The sequence below is a fragment of the Abrus precatorius genome, unplaced genomic scaffold (assembly GCF_003935025.1).
Source record: "Abrus precatorius isolate BTA unplaced genomic scaffold, Abrus_2018 Scaffold10, whole genome shotgun sequence".
In the NCBI taxonomy this organism is placed as follows: Eukaryota; Viridiplantae; Streptophyta; class Magnoliopsida; order Fabales; family Fabaceae; genus Abrus; species Abrus precatorius.
Genome location: NW_020874292.1, coordinates 35,060,695 through 35,084,418, shown reverse-complemented (window position 1 = coordinate 35,084,418; position 23,724 = coordinate 35,060,695). Strand labels below are relative to the sequence as shown.

General features: G+C 32.8%; 3 protein-coding genes across 4 annotated transcripts; 1 reads left to right on the top strand and 2 right to left on the bottom strand.

The window, feature by feature from the left end:
- Positions 1-2,369: 2,369 nt before the first annotated feature.
- On the top strand, positions 2,370-4,105 carry LOC113849391 (50S ribosomal protein L18-like). The gene is made up of 2 exons (XM_027479282.1): positions 2,370-2,520; positions 3,727-4,105. The coding sequence occupies exon 2, from the start codon at positions 3,729-3,731 to the stop codon at positions 4,071-4,073; it is 345 nt and encodes a 114-aa protein (XP_027335083.1). The 5' UTR covers positions 2,370-2,520; positions 3,727-3,728; the 3' UTR covers positions 4,074-4,105.
- Positions 3,622-10,738, bottom strand: LOC113849383 (pentatricopeptide repeat-containing protein At5g55840). Its single transcript, XM_027479270.1, has 5 exons — positions 10,465-10,738; positions 6,998-10,374; positions 6,284-6,521; positions 5,519-5,800; positions 3,622-5,339 (listed from the first exon to the last, which is right to left on the bottom strand). The coding sequence occupies exon 2, from the start codon at positions 10,351-10,353 to the stop codon at positions 7,093-7,095; it is 3,261 nt and encodes a 1,086-aa protein (XP_027335071.1). The 5' UTR covers positions 10,354-10,374; positions 10,465-10,738; the 3' UTR covers positions 3,622-5,339; positions 5,519-5,800; positions 6,284-6,521; positions 6,998-7,092.
- A 9,595-nt stretch (positions 10,739-20,333) lies between these two features.
- On the bottom strand, positions 20,334-22,622 carry LOC113852608 (peptidyl-prolyl cis-trans isomerase CYP28, chloroplastic). Of its 2 annotated transcripts, XM_027482922.1 has the most exons (3): positions 22,146-22,613; positions 21,909-22,040; positions 20,535-20,897 (listed from the first exon to the last, which is right to left on the bottom strand). In XM_027482922.1, exons 1-3 carry the CDS (start codon positions 22,570-22,572, stop codon positions 20,689-20,691), a joined length of 768 nt encoding a protein of 255 aa, XP_027338723.1. In that variant the 5' UTR covers positions 22,573-22,613; the 3' UTR covers positions 20,535-20,688. The 2 variants fall into 2 exon arrangements, with proteins under 2 accessions (XP_027338722.1, XP_027338723.1); XM_027482921.1 differs by having other exon boundaries at positions 20,334-20,897; positions 21,909-22,622.
- Positions 22,623-23,724: the final 1,102 nt, after the last annotated feature.

Sequence of the window (23,724 nt, the reverse complement as noted above, 5' to 3'; positions counted from 1 at the left end):
AAATTATGAATATGGTTGGTTTAAGGTTACTGATTCAGGATGTTTTGCTACTTATCGGTGTTAAGTTTTGCTCTGAAGTGAAGCTTTTCAAAACGATAAATAAACATAAATTTAATATTTTTAAATTAATTGATAAATTAACACAGATTTTATATTTCATTAATTTATATTTATACATATTATATGATATTTTATTTAAAAGATTAAAAAAAATCTTATTTAAAATTTTACTCCTAAATATACTGAAAAAGTTGGCAATCCGTAACTTCAGCATACAGGTAAGGCCACCTTAACCCACTAGCCTCTGACTCTGAGAGGGAAAATCCCAAACCACGGAGACAATGAGTGTATCTGAAAAAACTTTTTAGTTAAAAAACATTTTATTTGGTTAATTAAAAATTTATTTGATAAATTTATTTTTATTTAATAAATTATACTAATTAAAATTAATTTTTAATTATCATTATTATTCATAATATTTTTATTTATTTAATATAAAACTATCAAAATAATAATATATATGCATTTATTACACAATACATAAATTTGAGAAGGTATTGTATATTTTTTTAATTAAGCTACTAATTCTATTATTTATTAATATAAACATTTCACATATAAAAAAAATATAGGAAAAACGTGTCACCCTCTTATGTTATTTGACCAATAGTTAGTGGTATATTGCTTGTAGACCAATAAAGGAGAATTACCTTAGATCTGACTCATTTTATTGACCAGCTAGAAATTGTTTGTTGGGTTGGATGAATCACACACAATACAGAGCCATGCAACTTGTTTAATTACCATTGCTAATTCATTGCTAATTTAAAAAAAAAAATATTGAAAGGTCATAAATTTTTTTATAGAATAAAGTAGCATGTTGACTCTTAAATACATGAATGAGTCGTCCATTATATTTTATTTCATTTTACAATTATCATTGAATTTAATTATCTAAATTTGACAAAATGGGACTACAATTTTCTTTTACTTATACAACATTACTCGTTACATATGGTGTGTTCTATGGGTATTAAAGTAAAAGAATTAATAAAAAATAATATATCATATAACTTTTTTAAAATTTAATAAAATTTATATATTAAAATATAAATATATTTACTATTAATACTAAATATTCTATTACATAAAACAGGACTAAATTAAAGAGATTAGACTTCAAAAGTTAAAATTTTAAAATTTGAATTCAAATTGAATTAAAAAATTAAATGTCCAATATAAAAGAAGACATATGGAGATAAATACTCATAAAAAATATTATTATTTAATATTATTCCTATAAAGACTCTCTTTTAAGAATTATACCTCACATTTAATGTATATAAAGATAAATAATTGAATATATTATTTTAGCTATCTAACATTATTTATTATATTGACTAAATTTTACTTACTTAATTTACTAGGACTAGATTTAATATATATATATATATATATATATATATATTAATAACTAATTTCAAACATAAAAAGTTTTAAAAGGACCAAAACTTTGATTGTCATTTTATTATTATTCTATATTTAATCACCTTAATTAACCTTGATTAAAGATTTAATTACGTAATTAAATGGTTGCCTTATCCTGGACGGTTCTAACGTACATGAATATAATATTAATTCAAACTTCTGCATGGGTGAACATTAAGATTATTTTATCTAGATAATAGAGTTTGTAATGCAGGGGTGTTATATTTTAAAATAAATACATATACAATTTAATAATAAAAGATAAATTTTTCCATATTTTATTAAATTAAATAACAATATATTAAAAAACAAGACTATTAATAAAATTAAGGTAAATATTATGAAAATAAATTATTAAAATTAAGATATATTTCTGTATTGATGTAATATGTCAAAATTCAAAAATTAAGATCAAATTAAGACGAATGAAGATAATAATAATAAAATTTAATTTATTTTAAAATTATATTTATTTCAATTACCTTATTAAGTGTACTTCGATTGACTTGTTTTATGAATTTTTTCTCATTATAAGAAAAATTTTGTATTGAACCTAACACAACTTCCAAAAACTAATTCATCAGATAAAGATTATTTTAACATTTATAAAACCTATTTTAGTCGTAGTTATAGACTTATTTAGTATCTCAACATAGGCCATAAATATCATATTTATATTCCCTAATATCAACTACCGCTGCATTTTTCAAAATCCCTAGAAACTTAATCAATTATTAATTTATATAATGCAATGGTAATCATTATATCCCTAAGTTCGGTTCTCAGTTCAACTGAACCAAACCGAACCCCTACCCTAAACCTTGGTTTTCCTAATTTAGGCCTTAATGTGGTGATGAATGTGCATTACTCAAACCCTAAATTTGCACCTCACTTCCCTTCCCTTTGCATCATCTACGCTCTCCCTCACTTCCCCTCTGCATCTACGTTCGCTAAAGTCTTTGCCTTCTCAGATCTGTCTATATAGGCCATTGACAAAGGCAATCGAGCTCAGTGAATAGTGACCTTGTTCAGGTACTTTAACGTCCACATTCTCTCTGTTTTTTTTTTTCCAAAGAGTTTATGCAATGTATTGTATCATGAAAAGAAAAGAGTTCTCATCATAGCTGCATCATTCTTTATGCCTTCATCCGTAAGCTCAATCAACACCCTCCACTTTGCTGGTTTTCCTTAGTTTTGGAACTTAACTTACGTGCAACAGCTTCTTTAATTTTTTATGTCCTTAGTAATATACCATTTATTGCCAATTAATTGAATTAGTTCTTTGTTAATGCCAATTCAGCATAGTTGTTGTTCACACTCAACACTTATGTTCAATTTGGATTTCGGTTCAACAGTGCACAGGAGCTGTCATAATAAAAGTCAAAATTGAGGTTATTTAGCAGTCTAATTATATTATTGTAATATAAAAAAGCACATGAAAATAATATTTAGGTTTTTTACCGTGAATTGGGTTTTCATTCTATGTTTAGGGTTGTTATTTTTCATACTGCCAGATGGTATCTTATTTAGGAGAACTAGCTCTGTTTGTCCTTTCTCGCAATTCATAGTTTGTAACCATCTTTTTCCTCATTCTTTTTTGTTGAAGAGGATAGAATTTAGAAGGGTTTGTTGAAGAAAATTTGGAAGATTGTATCATTGAGATTGGGTTTGTTACTGTTGTTAATGAGAAGGAAGTAGAATTAGCACTCAGTTAGGAATTTAGAATTGTTTATTAAGTAGAATGTAGAAGGGTTAATGATTCCCCGTTGTATGACTTTTGTCCCCGAGAGACTAAGATGGTCCTATTGGCACATCAAAAGATTAGTTGGAATGGCATGATATCATGATATTCTGAGTTCTGAATTTTATGATTCACTAACACACAATTATTACTAATACCATGTAACCCAAACTGTAGTACTCTTCAAATTTTATGATTCTGAGTTTTGAATTTGTACTACTACTTACTAGATAATCAAAATATGAAATGAACCATGATTTGTATGTACGAAGATTGGATGACTATCTACAAATTTTGCACTTTTGCTGGTTAGTAGATAACTATTGCTTCCTTGTTTGATATATACAATATTCGAATGCAGAAGAGTTCATTATTTTTATTTTTATTTTTGAGACAGTTGATAGTTTCTAGAGTTATGTGTAATGTGCCAAAAATATTACACAGAAAAGTGAAAATATTTAAATATATACTTTAACAAAGATTATTTTTCAAAACAGACATGGTTATCCCACCTCCAGTCAGGCCTTCCAGGATTACAAGTTTTCTCAAACCTTATGTTCTGAAGATGCATTTTACCAATAAGTATGTGAGTGCCCAGGTGATTCATACCCCAACTGCTACTGTGGCCTCTTCCGCAAGCTCCCAAGAGAAAGCCTTGAGATCAAGCTTGGAAACTAGACGAGATGTGGCGGCAGCTGCAAAGATTGGGAAGATACTAGCGGAACGCCTTTTGTTTAAGGACATACCTGCTGTTACTCTTCACTTGAAGAGAGAACAGAAGTATCATGGTAAGGTTAAAGCGGTTGTTGATTCTCTCAGGGAAGCTGGCGTTAAGCTGCTTTGAGTTGTGATTGTGTGTTTATTTGTACCTGAGGGAGACCATTCTTGTTGGAATGCAAAGGGGTGGAAGATTTTGTACTATGTCAGCAGAAAATAAGAATGCGAATTAAACCGAGGTGCTCCTTTTATCGTTTAGCTATCATAATAACAGGAACTCGCTCATTCAACATATTTCACTAAGTCCCAATTTAACAATGTTAGCGAGAAATATGATGGTTGCTTAGTATCTTTTTGCCAAGGATCATAAAATTAGACTTTGCCAAGAGTCCCTACGTGAAAGATGTAAGCATTTTGAAGCAAAGACTCTGTTGAAGCCAGTAGCCTGGTTAGGATATAGGTTGGGCGTGTCACGGTACTACAGCTACGCTAGTCAAGGAACTTGAATAGTAACTTGTCAACAGACAAGGAGCAACTTAATTGCACTTCGCTTGTAAATGCTAGAAATGGTTCCTCAAGTAGGTCATCCATTATTTTTTGTAAAGTTTTTTTATTGTCATTTTGTTAAGTTTTAAAAAACAATTATAACTTGATTTTATTTGTTGAATTGCACCTCCTCATTTTCACTCGGATCCGTTTGTTTGAGACAGGAAATATATGCCCAAGGCAATAAAATTTGGCTGACATGCATTTCTTGTAACCGTAAAAATTAGAACAGCAAATATTTCTCACGCATACCATTCCTTGTTAGATTTTTGTTTCCTGTTGTGTTGGGTAGTAAGCTGTTACAGCATTAGTCAAATTTAACTGTTTTAAATCACAAATTATGGAGCAAAATAATGAAAGGCATTTCGCTGTTACAAAGGTTTATATTAATAGAATTCGTATTTTATAAATAAAACAAGTCCCTCGGCGTCTTATTTATAAAGAAAACGTTCTCTTTGGAAGTTTTCCATGTTGGGTATAAATCAAATGGATGCAAATATATCTGCCAGAAGGAAGACTTTATACCAGAAGCCTGGAGAAAAAATCTTGAAGAACCTTATCTACCATCTCCTATTTGTGCTCTTGCCAAATTATGCCCAAAAGTGGTCGCACCAACGCCTTACCATAAAAGAATTCCAGGAATTAATATGCACATTCTACAAGCATATGTAACTTTGAGTTGCATATGGAAATGCACAAGTGGGAAAAGATACTCATGCTCAATACCAATATACTTTATTAGTTATTACGCTAGTCCGGTCCACCATTTGCTACTAAGTCTACTACTATACCCTTTTTGCACTTGCTACCTCAAGTCATGCATCCCAAAGTTCCCTAAATCCTTCACCTAATGATAGTAAAAAACAAGCATTTGAAATGTTAATAAAATATTTGACAGTTTCTTCACTTCTTGACAAAGCAAAGGACTAGTTATGCAAAGTTCACAGCCACAGAGCCAAGTACCCTTTTTCGTCCAGACTCTAGAATGAGTTCTCAAAAAATGTCACAAACAAGGAGGCAACTTACCAATAATACCCCTAGGCAGACACATTAGGATTTGTATGGTTGCACCAATCTCAAGTTAGGAGCTTCGGTTCTCTATAAATCAATGTTCTTTCTGCATGAAAAGGAACTTTTGAAGGCCAAAACAGGAAGTAGAGTATGTGATACTTCTTCAATTTTGAATACTTTCAAACAGCTCAGGTTAAGTATAATGCACAGACCAATGAAAACTACCAGAAGAGTCACTGGTAATCACAGAAGAAAGTTCAAGTCCCATTGGAATGTACATCCCAGTATTTGCCAATCCTATAAACAAAAAGAGCAGAATAAAATGCCTCCACTGTTAGATCATGGGGAGGAAACTACAACCACACAACAATAAATATCTGTATTAGTAAAAAAAACAAAAACCAAGATCAATCAATGTTAAAAAAGTTAGCATAGAACAAAAAAAAAGTAGATAGTTAATGTGATTCAGATTAACACCCATGTCCTTGTGGGTGGCTAGTGTAGAATTTATAATCAACTGGAAATTGCAAGTCTTTAGAATGCAAACTTTAGACCCAAGTACAGCAATTCATAATCAGCACAGACTTATTGACTTTAATGAAACATGAAAACTGCATAATAGTAACATGGAATGGCCCATTTCACAGGCGTACTCCACATCCAACACCATTGCCATTGAACTCTAGAACAGTATACTTGCAGTAAATACTAAAAATCATCAACAATAAAATCATGAATAGAAACCTAGAAATTCATAACAGGATACATATGAATGTTTACCTTAAGATGAAGGATTGCTTTTCCACGAGGAGTATTGGTATTGTTATATCATATATGCATCTGAGCCATAAAGGTAATGTATCATCCAGTACTAACTGGAACTGAATAAAAGCCCATGGCATACAAAGATTTCTGGTGTAGGTGTCTCCCAAAACTTTTAGCCAAGAGGAACACTGCACTGCTTATAACAGAGGGAACAAATCTCTGCAAATTGAACTGACCCAGTCAAAATCCAGACCTACAAAATTTTCAGATTTAAACTTCAGCCAATATAAATTCCATGAGAATCGACAGACATATCAGTTATGATGAAGACACAGCTGATAATTATCATCACAAATATATTAATGCAAAGTTGTATACAGCTTGTTTGTTGGTGTAAAAAAAGCTATTTTCAAGATCATATAGCATACTAATCATCCCACGTTATTTAGTTCAGAAGGGAATAAAAGAAGCTGAGCAACGCTAAAAGTTTGTTACATAATGAAACAACATGTCTTAACACTGTCTGCAGCCTTATTCTGAGAAGAGGGATTTTGTTCATATGAAGTACAACTGATTACAACAAAACTACCAAGTCTTATTTCACTAGATGAGATAAAAATAAAAAGTTCAGATGGGATGAATGCAAAAGTATACCAAAAAATAAGAGCAACTGTGCAAGATACTGTGCAAGAAACCTAAAGAATGATACTGGAGGAATGTAATACAAACCATATCAGCAATATCACTTTCGGCTGAGTTATAGAACTGTTGGCTCAGCTTCATCTGCCAACTCACATTCTGGATGAAGAAAAAGCACAATGTGATCAACCAACCTTTCGTCTCATTTTGTTCCTCAAGTGAATTAATTTTTTCCGAGAAATTATCAATAACTCATTCAATCTTTTGGTGCCTCTGTATAAATTTAAAGGAACCAGTTCCCTAGCTTGTAGGTCACTCAAAAGAATTTCACTTTCAAGATGATAATTTCCAGCACAGAAAGAATCAATAAGAACTAAGTATATAGAGGTATTAGGCCAAAGATCTCTTTGTTTCATCTCTTCATAAAGTTTAAAAGCAGCTTCAATATCACCATTAGCACAAAGGCCAGATATAAGAACATTGTATGCAACAACATCAGGCTTTACATGACAATGTTCCATTACATGCCTCAATTCTAAAGCTTTTGCAACATTAGCTTCTTTGCAATAGATGTGCATTAAAGTAGTGAAAGTGGCAACAGTTGGAATGATTTTCATCTCAATCATCAAATCAAGAACCCATACGGCATTTTCAATCTTCCTTGAATGTGCAAGCCCTCTAACAATGGCGCTCATAGCAACATCCTGGGAGCTGACACCAAGTGTTTTCATCTCATCTTGCAGTTTCAATGCTCCTTTAATGTTTCCCACTCTACACATGCCATTGATTAAAGTGATATATTGTTTACTTGTAGGAACAGAACCACTTTCCAACACGGCTTGCAAAACACAATGGGCTTTATCAAAAGCCCAAGTTCTAATGAGTCCATTAAAAAGGACATTGTATGTATCTACATTAGGAATAACCCCAAACAGATTCATTTGTTTTACCAGATCAAAGGCCATTTTCATATCATTCCTTTCACAAAACTTGGTAATGAGCATGTTAAATGTAAAACAATCAGCTACAAAACCTTTCAGTGTTATCCATCTTAAAAATTTTATAGCAACATCAAATGATTCAGATTTACAACATCCAAGAATAAGAGAGTGACATGAAAACCTATCTGGCACAAAACCATGTCTGATCATGTCTTCATATAACATAGAACATCTTGCCATGGCATGCCTCTTTGAATACCCATGTAGCAGGATATTATAACTAGCCAAATTGAAGCATAAACTTCTACACCTCATGGTTGAAAGGATATCATCAACCTTAGACATTTTCCCCTTCCTTGAGTATCGATCCATAAACACATTGAATGCAATAGTATCAGGGTCCACCCCTTTGTTCAACATTTCTTCAAAAATATACAAAGCAGCTCTAGAATGTCCTTCCTTAAGAAGACCATCAACTAAACTAGTGTACACAGCAGGATTTGGGGATAATAATCCTTTTTCAATTGCCTTTCCTGACAAAAGGAGTGCAGCAACTATTTTACCTTTTTTGCATAGCCCCGCAATAAGGTTAGTATATGTAAAATTGTCAGGCATAAAATCATTGGCAATCATCTCATTAATAAGGGCAACTGCATCGGATAAATTTCCTGATCTACATGTACAAGTAAGTATTGTGTTGAAGATAACAATATCGATAGCATTAGGAATGCATCGGAATCTATGCAAGAGTTTTCGAGCTTCATTAATATGTCCACCAATGCAAAGTCCTTTCAATAAACCCCCATACGTGAATTGACTTGGGAAATGGCCTAAGCTATTCATTTTATCAAACATAGAAAATGCTTTTAATGCATCACCAGAATTTCCAAAACTATTTATAATGCAATCAAAAGTAACAGAGTTAGGATCAAGACCCATCCTGCTCATGTGATCCATAAAATACTCAGCCTCTTCAAGTCTCCCACATCTACAAAAAGCGGCAACCAACACATTACATGTAAAGTGATCAGTGACGTGACCGCTATGATTCATAATTGCATAAGCATTTAATGCCTCTTTTAAGTAGCCCATCTTGCAATAATTGTAGATTAACGTTGAATACAAAATTCTATTTGACACAAGCCCAGTCTTGTACATTTTACACATAATCTCCTTTGCATTATTTATCTTCCCCACCCTGAAAAATCCATTTATGAGCACTGAAAATGTAACAACATCAGGATTGACAGAATTCTTTAACATATCATCAAACAACTTCACAGCTTCTTCAAGCTGGCCATTCTTACATAATCCATCAATCATTGCTGTATAACTAATATGACCAATTCTCACCCCATCCATCCTCATTCTCTCAAGAATACTGGGAATCAATCCAAATTCAGCATGCTTCGATAGCCCATTTAAAAGAGCTCCATATGTCACTTCATTAGGTCTCAAACCATGTGAAACCATTACATCCATTAGTCTCAATGCTTCCCCAATATGGCCCATGCTACAGTGCCCAACAACCAAAATATTGTAAGTGATACTGTTGGGTAACAAATTAAACAATGACATCTCATCAAAAACTTTTGTAGCAACTCCAATCTTCCCCTCCTTAACAAATCCATTAATAAGAGTATTATAAGTTATCTCATTAGGATACACTATATTCTTTCTCATCCTTTTCAATAATAAATAAGCTTTTGCACTCCTTCTTTCCCTGCACAAATTATCTATCAACACATTATATGTACAAACATCTGCTGCAATACCCTTAGATGTCATGCAGTCGATCAGCTCAAATGCTGCTTTATACCTTCCTTTTTTGCAATACCAATTAAGCAAAGTATTGTAAGTGACTGCAGTTGGAAAAATACCACCTTCTTCCATTTTCCTCAAGAGGAAGCCAGCATTTTTAAACCTCCCTTGTTTGCACAAAGCATTTAACAATATGTTGAATGTAGCAACATCAGGGCAAATCCTCTCAGCAAGCATTCCTTTGAAAAAAGACCAAAACAGCTCAACTTTCTGCTCCTTCACAAGGGAACCTAACACCATGTTACAAGTATATACAGATGGCTTCAATCCCCGAAAGCCCATCAAGTAGAAAGTCTGCACAGCATCTCCAACCATCTTGTCTCTCAAACAAACTCTAATCAGGAGGTCAAAAACAGCCGGGTTTGAGTTGCAAATGGGGTATGTCTCCATCAAAGCACCAAAAACAGAGTTCAAACCAATGGGCAGTTGTACCAGATGCTTCAAGGTTGTTTTGGCAAAGTTGTACATTCTAGCTCTAACAAGTATATGGGTAGTAGTGCAGATTATATGAGTGATGTGATTGAGCTCTAAATTAGGTTGCCTTATGACCCAATTGAGAAATTTCAGAGCCAACCTTCCATGGACAGGCCTGAGGGAAGCCAACCTATATTTCATACAGTTCAGTGACTCCCATCGGTGCACAGTAAGAAAAGTATATATACTCTTCTCCATGTCAAAACCCATCAAATGATTCCAAACTTTATACTGAAAATCTGAAACAAAGAGGGAAAAAAAAATTGGTTTAGAGAGGGAAAGAGTTGCAAGAGAAAGAAGGTAGAAGAAATAGGGACATACCCTGAATAACAATAGCAAACTACTGAAGGATGATTATCTTCTTTAATATACAAGGATTGTAGATAGCTGAAAAAGGATTTGTGAGTCTCCTGAGAATAAAGCCATTTCAAAACCATGTTTGGAGCACTGATAGGTAGAGCAAAATTTCCATGGAAACATAAAAGTGACGTGTTAGGCATGACAATGAGATGCTATCTATCAACACATTAAAATATTATTATAATATATTAAATTAAAATAAAATTAAAAGAAAAAAAAAGGTCTATTTCCCCTCTTTCACACTTTCTCGCTCCTAGGAAACCCATTTTTGCTTGTTACATGAAAATGCTGTTTGAGGCTGCAGTCGACGATCTATGGTGGAGTAAGCTCACAGCAAGGGACAGGCAGCAGGGCATGCGGGTGTGGAGATTTTTGGTGAAGAGATTGGGGTTGACTGTGGGTGATACAGACAGAGGTGTACGCTGCCATCAATCATGCATGGACTTTTGAACTCTCTGATGATAAGTCTGGTGTTATGGAAATACTAAAGGGTGATGTTAGCGAGGCCAAGGAGAAAGGTAAGGAGGTGCATGGATAGGTTTGGCACAAAACCAAGTTAAATATAAATCAATTGTATGGATTAAATTTCAAACTCAATTCATTATTTTCAAAATTGGTTTGGTTTTGATTAAAGTGATTTTGATTCAAAACTAGTTTTGACCAAACTGGCTTTAAAATTGGTCTGATTTTTAGTCAAATCCAGTTTTTGAGCCAATTCTTGTCATAATGCAGTTATAAATCTAGTTTTTGGGCAAAATCTAGTCATAAATCCAGCTTTTCTAATAAATTCATGATTGTTTCATTAAAAATTAATTAAAAACAATCCAGTTAATGGTAATTCGAAGCCCAATACTGCAGTAAGCATGCATGCGCTGAAAGTAGTGCGTATACCATATACAACTTGAGACTTACATTCAATGGGCAAGCATCCATTTGATCTACATTTCTTACTAAATCATTTACCTCACCATAAAAGAAATGAGATTTTCTTTACTTATCCATTTGGATTAGTTTGCCATGTTGGGGGTGAAATATTTTGATACAAAAGAGTAATTTTAAAAAACAGGATAGTAGGAAATTTGTGTTATTAGTCATGTCAACAAAATAGAAATGTGATGGCAAAAAAAATTAAATTAGTTAACAATTTCATCCCTTCACTCCTAAGCAAGGAAACTGAACACAGTCTAACTAGAACTAACTAATAAAATTGGGATCTAACAAGGTGTTGATGGACCTGCCATCCAAAATTAATCGCACAGGTCCATCCTTGGATTTAAACCAAGCTAAAAGTGAAAATACGAAACACATAAAAAAGAAAAATATACAGAACAGAGCAAGTAATTCATATACAAGTGATTTTAATTATACTTAAAATGGTGTAAGCACAATCCAGTCCATCATTCCCACCTAGCAATAAGTTACACAAAACCAATGAACAGCAAATGATTTTCTCGAATAAATATATTTTGCAGGCTTTTACAGGTTATAGCATAAAGCATGCTGAGAATATACAAACAACATCAAGAGGACATTAAGTAACACTAGGTTGCGCCTTACTTTCACAACACTGTCAACACACAACTACAATAACTATCAAGAATAATTGGCAAAGAGTAGAGACCCAAAAATATTACACATTTGGAGCTAAAACATTGCTTTCAGAATTTTAGATACATAAAAGAAACGGTGAATACGATTGTAAACTACAGAGTAAGAATCAATGAAGTACTCACCACCAGTCACCACAGATGATAAAAGCAGCGACTGAGTCACCAGAAATTGCAGCAACCATTAGGGCTCAACTTCAACGATTGAATTCTAAAGGAGCTATAAGGGAATTCAACCAAAGATATGAGAATTTGTGGATTAGGGATAAAAAAAAGAATTAGAGAGATTTGGAATAGCGTTCAGGAGAGAGTCAGAGAGAATGATTCATAGGGGACCCTGTGGGGTAGTGGGGTCTGAGGGAGCAAAGAGTTAGCTAGAACATTGAATTTGAATAAACTAGAGAGTTTCATTCGACAGAAAGTTTATTTTTAAATTTTTAAAATATACTATATGCTGACTTTTAAATTTTAAAATAAATATCTATTATTATTATTAATAATCATTTCCTATATTAAATAAAATAAAATTAAAAAATAACATATTTTATATTAAAAAATAAATTATAAAAAATAATTTAAATACACTAACAGTATAAACAAATTTTACCTTAATGTATTCTTATTAGTTAATAATGTAAAAATATTTATATTGAAAATTGCATCAAAATTAAATTCATATTAAAAATTAAAATAATAAATATTTAATGCAAAAAAACTACATGATATAATAAGGAAGAGAACAGTTTTTAAAAATATTTTTATTTATTATAATTTCTAAAAATACTCTTATTTAAGAATGGAGATTTATATTTAACATATGAAAGTAGATTAAAATTCAATCACTTTTAGATTGAAGTTTCTTTTACACTAATTATTTTGGTGCATTTGGGGTATAGTGTTTTGAGTGATTTATCATAAAATTTTCAAGCTTCCCTCATTTGGTTTTTTGCAAGTAAGGTACGAGATATGTTGTAATAGAAACATAGACAATGAAAAGAAGAAAATTGATTAGATGATGTATGTAATAGATAGGGATAAAGAGAATTCTGTTGTTATAAGAACTTATTATAAAATTTGTTGTGAGATAGTATATTAGTTTATCCATCTTAAGTTTTCCTATGATAAAACTCTCATTGTCTCATAATATGTGTCCAACATGCAGGAGCTTAAAGTGAAGATTGGCCACATATTTGTGCCAAATGTTGGCACAACCATGTTTATGCTTGCATGCTTGTGCCAAGCTTGCTTGGTCATACACGATGTTCTAACCCCTTTTCACAGCCCTAACCAAGTCAGACTATAAATGGAAGGCTTGATTAGTTCGTACAAAACACACTAGATAAAGGGAGAAACATTAAAACATTTCTTTTATCTTTTCTTAGTTTTTCTCTTCTAGTGCTCTAGGAAATTTGTTCTTTTCTTTACTCTTTAGCTGAAATAATGTTTCGATTTAAGGTGATTTTTTTGGTTTAAATTATATCATGTACAAATAAACCCTTATGGCAAATCCTAGGATGACAATTTTATAGTTATTTTATGATTTTTTAGCGATTGTTTACTTTTTAAAATTAACCACGTATATCTTGTTATACTTTATTTTGTACATGAACGGATGAAGTCATATGCATAAAATCTAAGTTTTGAGAGAGTTAGCAATCATAATACTCTTAACCAATTGAACTATTGGATAAAATGGATCTAGGCTTTAAGAGAATCAATTTAAAACTCTTAGGTTTCCCATCAGTTATTGGGTTAACTAGTCTGTTTGATCTTAATGTTCTCTTGAAATAACTATCTTGCATAATCCTTGGCTAGAGGTTTAAGGAAATGACTATCAATGTTATACTATCATTGGGAATTGATAGGTTGAAAAGGTGAATCTTTAGCACTTTTTACCTTAAACTAAACTTAATCTTATGATGATCATTCCCCTTTTATCAAGCAATTGGGTTCATCCTTTACAACACTTTTAGTCTAGGCAGGTGACATTGTGCTAGTAGGTAACAATATAAAATAGGTTCACTGTGTCAAGTCCTTCCTTCTTCAGCAATTTAAAATCAAAGATCTTAAGTCTTTGCAATAATTTTTGGGTCTTGTGATCTCTACATCATCTTCTGCCCTGCTCTTGAATAAAGGGAAATATACCTTAGAGTTGCCTGCAGATATTGGTTTAATAGCTTCCAAACCAGTTAAAAAACCTATAGAACCTTTTATAAAATAACAGTGTTGAGGGAAAGCAGTTCTCAAATCCATCTTATCGCGGGTTGATTGGCAGATTGCTTTACCTCACTTATACTATCTAACATTTGCTTCTTTTTATAGTAGTAATTAAGCCAATTTGTCTCTCATTCTATAGAGGATTCACTATTAGGTTGCACGGAGGATTCTCAAGTACTTCAAATCCTCTCCTGCTAAGGAACTTCTTTTCCTTGTTAACTCATCTCTCATGGTTACTGCCTTTGCTGACAGTAATTGGACTTGTTGTCTTGATAAGATAGAGTGTGTTAAAGGTTTTTGTGTCTTGCTTGATTCTTCCCTTGTTGCTTGAAAATCCAAGAAATAAATAATTTTATTCTTTAGCCTCCCTTACTTGCAAAATTCAATGGTTACCATATATACTTACTAACTTCCAGCTTTCTCTTTAGGATCCAGTTTCAATTTAATGTGATAACCAATTGGCTGTGTACCTTGCTCACACCTCCTTTTCATAAAAAAAATATTGAAATTAATCTTCATGTGATTTACGAGAAGACTCAATCCAAACTTAATTTACTACCAGTTTCTTCCTCAGCATAGTTAGCTGATGTTTTTATCAAGGCACTTTTTTCCGTCTAGATCATGGCACTTTATCTGACTCCTTTGCTTCTTCTGTCTCTAAGTTTTGGGCCCATTAAATGTTCATACTCCCACTTAGGGGTGCGATTATTTTTCTACCTTACCATGATTAGGCATTCCCACTAGTCATTTAGTTGCTACAATTTCCAGTTTGGAGAATGTTGGTTCGTTGTGTCATCTTCTGCTAGATAACCAAAAGTAGATCTTAGTTCATTAATAATATCTCACCGGATAGATATTTGCTAGATTATAATAATATATTGTTGCAATCATGCAAATATCCATCCTTCTTATTTGGAAGCATATGCCATCAAGTTCAAATGTGACCGTCCCATGAAATGTGACCGTCCCATGTGGCTCATGTTGTAGTGTGACAGGTGAAGATTCTTCAAATCATTCAAGGACAGCAATCCGAGAAAAAGAAGCACCTTTTTTGAGTTGTTTTTCTGAAAAGCATCACTGTAAGTTCTGGAAAGATTAATTAATTAGCTGTAACTGGCGTTGCCAACTCCCAGTGCCGCTTTTCATTAAAAATCATATCAAAGTTGGCTGCATTTAACAAAGGTGCTGGCCACATCCCATCACATGGTCATAGGACTCATGACCGATCATCTTGCGATATTCTAATTATTTTTTATCATTCAAATAATATAGCAATCTCTTTAAGAACCCAGAAAAGAAAATATCACACAATTCCTTCCGGAATCACGATTTCCAGAGTTAATTTGATCGTGAAATTCAGAGAAAATTAAGAAAAATAGAACTAACAGATATACAGACAAAAAGATCAAAACAATTAAAATCCAATTAGCATCGTTACAAGAAACGAGGTTGTCTAACTCAGATAAGGAACCAAAAAGCATGGCCCCCCAAATTCAACAACACAAGCCCATGACAACCTCTAATCTAAACAAATCAATTTGACATTGCCCCAAAAATAAGAAGTTAACCAAGACCTCAAATTATTCAAAATTTATGAAATAATAATAATAAAAATAAAAAAGAGTAAGAGGAAACAAAAGAAAAGAAGAGAGTTTTATCAAAAAAAAGAGGCAGACTCCTTCAAAACTCAAATAAAACCCCTAATTTATTATTATGTCCCTCTTCCTCGAGTTGAGGTCTGGCGCCAGCAGGAGAAGAAGAGGGAGAGGAATGAGCAGAAGCTGCTGCAGCCAACACCAAACTTCCATCACTCCACGCCCTCCTCATAGGATATGACACATTGTTACAGCGTGGCAACCTGTGAGTGCAGGTTTTCTTCTTGGACTGGCTGTGTAGCGCACAACTACAGTTGCGGTGGTAGGGCCGGCGCTCGACGCCGTTGTCGTAGCCGGAAATGCAAGCCTCGTAGATAGGTCGGAAAAGGCCGTCTGCGGCGGCGCCGGTGGCCATGCCAAGAATTATGGTGATTTAATTCTTAGCTGTAGTCGGCTTTGCGTGACGTGCAAACCACTCACCCCTTTGTGACCAAATGGTTTTAGGCTTTGACAGAACAGTGGTGAGCGTTTTATATAAGGGTTTGGAAAGGGTGTTAAATAGGGGTATTGAGAGAGAGAGAGATGAGAGAGAAGCGCGTTTGTTTTGTTTGTTGTTTGTTTCAAGCGCTGTTAGAGGCGTGTCTTGTGGGTCACTTTCAAGATCCGCTGCGCACTCCTCATGCTTGCTTTTTTGACGTGTCGTTATATTCTTCTTCTTCTTCTTCTTCTGCTTATGCTTCCGTAATTGTTTCTCTGTTCATTCAACTTTTCAGAACCACCCCCAAATAAAGCTTTCTGTTATTTTACTGTCTTTTTACTGATGCCATTTTTGGATTTAATTAAGTTTTTTTCTTTATTTACCCCAATATTTTGTTTTTGTTTCTTTATTTGATTTGAATATTTTGTTTAAAGTAATTTGGTTTGCGTATTTATTTAAGGTATTTAATATAATTTGACTTGTGATTTTTAAAGGTAGTTTAATTTGAGTATCATAACTAATTTTATTTCGTTATTCTTCGTAAACTGAAAATTTGATCTAAACATGAATTATTTGTATTTTTTAAAGGTTGAAATTTAAATTTGAAATCATAAGTTACAATGCATTTGTTGGAACTCAAACTTGAAAATACATGTTAAGTTAGAACATTTTCTACTAGTAGATCCTTAGTGGTTATTTATGTTTATATGACCCTAAAAAGTTTTATTTTAATTGTTTTTCATTGAACTATAAAATTAATTCACTCCCTCTTTTTCTTCAAGATTTATAATTTTTTTTATTATAAGATTTTTCATTTATTCTCTCAAAATATTACAATTTTTTCATTTAATCACCCGTTTAAGAAAAATTAACTAAAATTTCATGATATTTATAAAGATTAAATGAAAAAATTGTGATATTTAGAGAAATGAAATAAATTTTCTTTATAATAGTTAGAAAGATAAAATGAGAAAAAAAATTACAAACTAAATTATTTGGTAAAAAATATATATTTCGAAAGACTTGTTTTAAAATATTACAAATAAAAAAATTATGAGGGGCTTACAAACTTAATTAAATATTTTTTAAAGTATATCTGTTAATTAAAAATTAGGGAAGTAATTTTCTTTGCGCAAGTTTTTTCACAGGACAATCTTGATTGAGGTAATGTTAAATATCATTTTCAAATGAATTTAAATAAGAATAGAATTGATTTTAATAATTTATTATATTTTATGTAAAGTAAATTTCTTGGTTTGTATAAATTTAATTTAATATCAACCGGAGAATATTAATTTGTTGCATAAGTAAGAACTTGTAACTTTAATTTCGATAGAATATAAAAATAAAAGATTTTGTTTCTTTTGTAACATCTCATGATAATTATCCTTTTAATACTTAAGATAAAATATTAAAAGAAAAATTCAACACATTGAAATTTTGAAAGTATAAAAAGTAAAAAGGCCTTTAAGTAATTTAATAATTAAAATTATTATTAAGAGAACACTGTGTAAGAATTCAAATTGATTCAAAATATGAATTCATCAACTGCAGGACCGCACCATCTTTTTGTTGAATCTGGGTAAGCAAATGTTTTCTGCAGGTCGAAATTTTCATGAAACTTCATTGCTGGCTAATTGGGCAACGCACAGTGTTTGGTCACTTACTCAACTTATGATATTGAATTTAAAGATCCTTGAAATTATCGAATGCTTTTTCATAGAATTTAAGTGAGATTTGTTTCAATGCAGCAGATTTTGTTCTACATGTGGCACATTCAGTCATTGTTTTGTTTCTTTACGTAATTTGACACATTAAAATAATAAAAAAAAAAACTACATAGATTAAGTGCATATTAAGTTAATTTTTTACATTTTTTTGTACAATTTTTTTATATTTTAATTACGAATAAATACTCTTTAAAAATAATATTTTTCTTCTATTTCTTTTCACTAGGTTTTACTAAATCGGATGAAGATTGCCAGCAATTATAGTAACAACTACATACTGTATAGTTTAGATCCAAATCGAATGGCTCACTAACTTTGACATTTGTCTATAAATTTGCTTTTTTGCGAAATCAAATTTTTGAACACTTGAGATCGTCCCTTTCGCGGCGGATATAAGAGTAAAAATTCAACTTTTTTTACCCAAGTTTTATTTTGGAATGAATCATTTGATGGTGAAGATGAGTATAAGGGTTACAGTGACGTCTTGAATTTTAAAGAAGCTGGTTTTGGGGTAGGAAAGGAGATAGAATTAGGGGATTGAGAGCCGTTGCCCCTTCAATGGTTCAGAGACTAAATCATCCAAATACAGGCGTAGCATAGAATTTGTGAGATATAGTTGCTGGTTTCTACAGCTTTGTCTTCTACTTGTTTTTGGTATCTTCAGGTTTTAGGATTTCTTTTGGGGTTATATGTGCAATTTGCACTAATGCAAAGCTTTAGACTTAATTGTGGTGACCATATATATGATAATCAAATAAGAGGTCGGTCGGTACATAGATTTATATCAAATAATAGAGCTTAATGCATTCTTGGCCTACATGTAACTATATAAAGAAAACTTGGAAGACTTGATTAAGAGTGTGTTGTAACAATCCGAGAATTTGCAAAATAAATGGGAGTTGTGCAATTTGAGAAACTTAACAAGATGCGGCGGACGCTATCTAGATCAATCTGGCTCACCAAACAGAGTAACTTTTATTATTTTGCTCCATAATTTGTGATTTAAAACAGTTAAATTTGGCTAATGCTGTCATAGCTTACTACCCAACTCAACAGGAAACAAAAAACTAACAACGAATGGTATGCTGTGAGATGTCTACGTCCGAGGATCTGAAATTAACGGAAACAAGACAAATGAAAAGGCGAACATAACGAAGTGTATTATAACTTACTCTCCTGTTACATTGGTAGAATCGCTAGACATCCTCAATTCCTTTACTTCTTTGTCTTATACTTCCTCAGAGCCAAAATTTCCCGGGCTTTCCAATGGAGAATAACACTATTTTCTCTCTTTTGTTGCTCCCCCTGTCTCTCTCTCCCCCCCCCCCCCCCCCCGCTATATAAAAGCACTCAGAAATCAAACCAGGCAAGTTGTTGTTGAATAGCATTCAATTAAACATTCAGTGTGAATAAGCATTATTCACACTGTTCCTCACTTTTGCACTCATTAGCAAACCTTTGTATTTGTAAGAGGGTGCAAAATTGTGAGAAGAGAATGACCATAGGAGCAGCACAGATGATGCTTAGGAGTGTCTTTGAAGTAAGCATATCAATGCAAAACATGGAGATAGAGCGGAGACCATACCACAAATATTGCTGCTGTGAGTTGCACAATTTAAAGCATGGTTGTTGTTGTGCTTTCCCCCAGAAGAGTATGATAGCCTTCACAAAGAGACAGTCATGGAGTAATTGCACCCTCTCCACAAAGGTTTCAAAATCTTCAACCTTTACTGAGGGAAGAATCCATGGGAAATGAGGTAAAAACAAGCCCAGCTCATACAATAAAATCATAGATGAGGAATTTCCTGCAGAAGAGTTAGAAGCAGAGGATACATAATTGAAACATCCTCAACTTGTGTCCTCCTTAACTTGTGTCCTCCTTTTCTTTGCAAAAGATTATGTAATCATGTGCCATTACTCAAGTACAATGTAATTGTAGCATAAAACCGTGGGAAACTACATGGCCATTCGGTTTACGTTGAGTAAAATTAGTTTGTTTCAAAGTTGAGAAAATTGTAGCATGTTAGTTTCCTCATTCTTGTAACTGAGATTAGCGAATAAACGGTCAAAAGGATATCAAGCATGAGTTACGAAGCATGTTGAACGGTAGTGAATATTTTTAGTTTTCAACAAAATCGATTCCAGGCCAGTTTATGAACAAACAAACCCTCAAACTATTGAATATAAATGAGATGCGTACATGACAAATTTCAATGTTTCATCTGACATGATTTTTCATTAGAACACATGAAAATTAATTTTTCATATGTAAAACAAACAAGGCCACTTTGACATTTCTACAAATAGAAATGTCTAAAATCTTTGAAATTATTTGCAGCAGATAGAAACAGATTTTTGCAGAATAAGAATGTTTATTTCCAACTTACAAGTGACTCTACCATTCCATACCAATGTTTATCTTCAGTGCCTGAATAGATTACGTACCCCACAGCTTTGGAATGAATGAATTAAACTGAAACCTTTCAAAGAATTTGAGTATGATTTTACATCCACCAGTTATATGTAATCCTCTGGGATAATATATACATGGAAACAAATTATGGCAGAGAAGGCGTGAGGGAAGGCTTTGTAACTTGCAGCTCCCCACAGTCACTAATATAAACAGTTGTTAGAGGCCTGTTCCATATGTTACGAGCATTTTGAGCCCTTTCATCTCCAAAAAATTTGGCCAAATTATTAAACTGGCGAATCCGTTCGGATGGTTGGTATGTTGGAATGGAAGCTATTGCTGTGATGACATCCAACCCTGCAATTAGATTCAATTAGGAGCTAAGCATTGCCATCGGTAACAAAGATAAAATTATGATTCACACAACTTAGTCCCCAACCATATCAAATATTTCAATATTTGAACAACTCCTTTGCGTCATCGGATAAAAAGGTTGGTGCACAACATGACTGAATAGAAGTCCAAAAAACATTAACTCTAAAATTACCTTTTACTGGTAGAGTCAGTTTCTTAAAATAAAGACATAATCATTCAATTAGCCATTTACCACCAGGTTTAGTTACCAAGCTTATACTATTATACACTATACACAACCAAACACTGCAAGTTACGAGTATTTAGAAGAATTTCTGCTAAGAATATTTGAACTAATAAAAATAAGTGCCTAATTAAACTATTTACTCGAACGCGTCCTTAGTTCAGCAAAATTACAATGTCACGACAAATGCAAACAGAATCTCAGATTTCTTGAACTCATTTATCGTGGAGATAGATACAGAATCTCAAACTTAAATGTGAACACCAACAATGCGCGACAACAAATGCAGAATCTCCAGAGTGTGGAACTAATATTTGCCCATGACTGTTGGCGCTTCCGATCATATCCCAAATACTGACTAATAACATGAACCATTGAAACAAAGATCAAACACATTTGATGCCATTGAGCACGATTCAATTCCATATATGCAAAAGATAAAATAATTATCAAGATTTACGAAATTGTCCTATTTTCAATTTCCCGTTTGCTCAATTCAGAATTCCAATATTATGAGTTAACAATAATAATAAACTTTTATTTAGTGCATGTTTGACAACATGTTAAAAATCACGATGCAAAAGCTACAACCAGTAGTGAAGTAAAAACATGGATCCATAACCGTTCAAAATCCAAACACAAACACAAATAGTTTTCATTGAAAATCATAAAATATCATAACATCCAATGCAAGAGTTATTTAATAGAAATTATTCATTAATTTCTTTTTATAAAAGTCGATGATAACAATTATAGTTATTGACTTTGACCTTCGAGTACAGTTCCGAAGACAATGTTCCTATAATCGAGCTGGGGGCAAGGGCCGGGTCCAGTGGTGATCAAGAACTCAACGTTGCGGTAGCCAGGGTCAAGCTTGATGTCGTCGTCGTCATCGTTTTCGGAGAGTGAGAGCGAAACGACGCCGGGTTTCGAATGTGTGAGAACAAAGGCTTTAGCGTCAACGGTTTCGGTGTTGCGGGGCAAATCGTGCGGTGGCCGGACTTCGCCCTTGTCGGGGCGGCCCTGGCGGCCGGCGAGAAAGTACTGGCCGGGAAATATCTTGTGGACGAGGGTGTTCTTGTAAGAGATGGGCCCCAGGCCCAAACACAGGGACTTAAAGTTGGAGACGGTGAGGGGGACGAGGTTGCCGTAGAGGCCCAATACGACGCGGCCCAATAAGGTGGAATCGGAGCAGAGGGGGGAGAAGGTGTCGCCGAGGGTGCGGTTTGGGTTGGGAACGAAGGAGTTAGGGCAGAGGCTGAAGTCCATGAAGACGCGGTCGGTGATGGTAGTGTTGGGAGAGGGTGGTGCGGCGGCGAGGGAGGGACGGGAGAGGGTGGTTGTGGTGGTGGTGGTGGAGAGGAGGAGGAGGGAGCGGCGCGTGAAGTGGGTGGGGAGAGGGAGAGAGGGTGGCGGTGGTAGAGAGTGGGCCATCGAGGAGTGGAGTGACTCTCTTCATTTTGCAGTTTGGTCGTGCGGCGGAGAACTTGCAGGGGAAGAGTGGGGTCTACCTTACATAGGAAACGGATAATGTAAATAATTGTCTTATAATTTCTTTTTAAAAAATACAAATACAAAATTATTCTTTTAAAAAATAAGCTCCTGTTTGATAATTTATTTTTATATTATATATAAAAGTCGTTCTTCCAAAAAAAAATATTTTAAAGAAATGATATTAAATAAGAGATTTTTAAAAGTTATTTTATTTTTTATTATGACATATAACTTTTTTGTGTTCAATATTATTTATTAATTTATTTTTTATTTAAAAAATTAATTTATCCCTATTAATATGATATGATATTTATAATTATAATATAATTATTTATATTTTTAAAAATTTATAAAACTTATTAAATCTTAAAATAGTTATAGAATATATCTTTAATTTTTATTTAAAAATATTTTAATTTAATAAAATTTATACAATGCATAGAAAATTTATTATTATAATTTTAAAATTATTTTAATGTAAATATTTTTCATGATTTTGAATTAAATGTTATATAAACATTACAAATAAAAACAAAAGTTTGATTTTATTTTATTTTATTTTATTAGTTATTTAATGGGGGCTAATGATCCAAATAAAACAATAAAAAAACTAAAAATTATCTTTGAAAATTCAAAAGCATACTTCCTTAAGATGATAACAAGAAGAAGAAGAAGGGGACTATTTAAAAATCTATAACATTTACACTACATGTGAGCTAGATTTGTCAAACCATCAATAATTCTATTAGTTTTTTAAAACATATGGTAACTAATTATTTTACAAGACTAAATTAAAATTTTAATGTTACAAAATAAATTTTAATTTATTTTAAATTTGTATAGATAAATTAAATAATCAATCAAGAGTCTATTTTGACATAAATCTTATCAAATTTAAGGTTTTTAATTATGTAAAAACTCATCGAAAGAGCCCATAATTTTGTTGAAATTGAAGAATAAGAACTTAGATTACTCACAAATCTGACTTTGAATTCATTTTAAGCATGTCGAACTAAACCCACACCTTTATCTTTTGCAAGTAAACTAAAACATCTACATTCAACTTTAGTTTATTATTGAAAAGATGAATTC

Excerpts from the sequence above, each read along its gene's own strand:
- LOC113849391 (XM_027479282.1), top strand. The coding sequence starts at position 3,729 with ATGGTTATCCCACCTCCAGTCAGGCCTTCCAGGATTACAAGTTTTCTC.
- LOC113849383 (XM_027479270.1), bottom strand. The coding sequence starts at position 10,353 with ATGGGTTTTGACATGGAGAAGAGTATATATACTTTTCTTACTGTGCAC.
- LOC113852608 (XM_027482921.1), bottom strand. The coding sequence starts at position 22,572 with ATGGCCCACTCTCTACCACCGCCACCCTCTCTCCCTCTCCCCACCCAC. Across the intron at positions 20,898-21,908 it reads CTTCGGAACTGTACTCGAAG|GGTTGGATGTCATCACAGCA; the intron begins GTCAAAGTCAAT and ends ATCTAATTGCAG.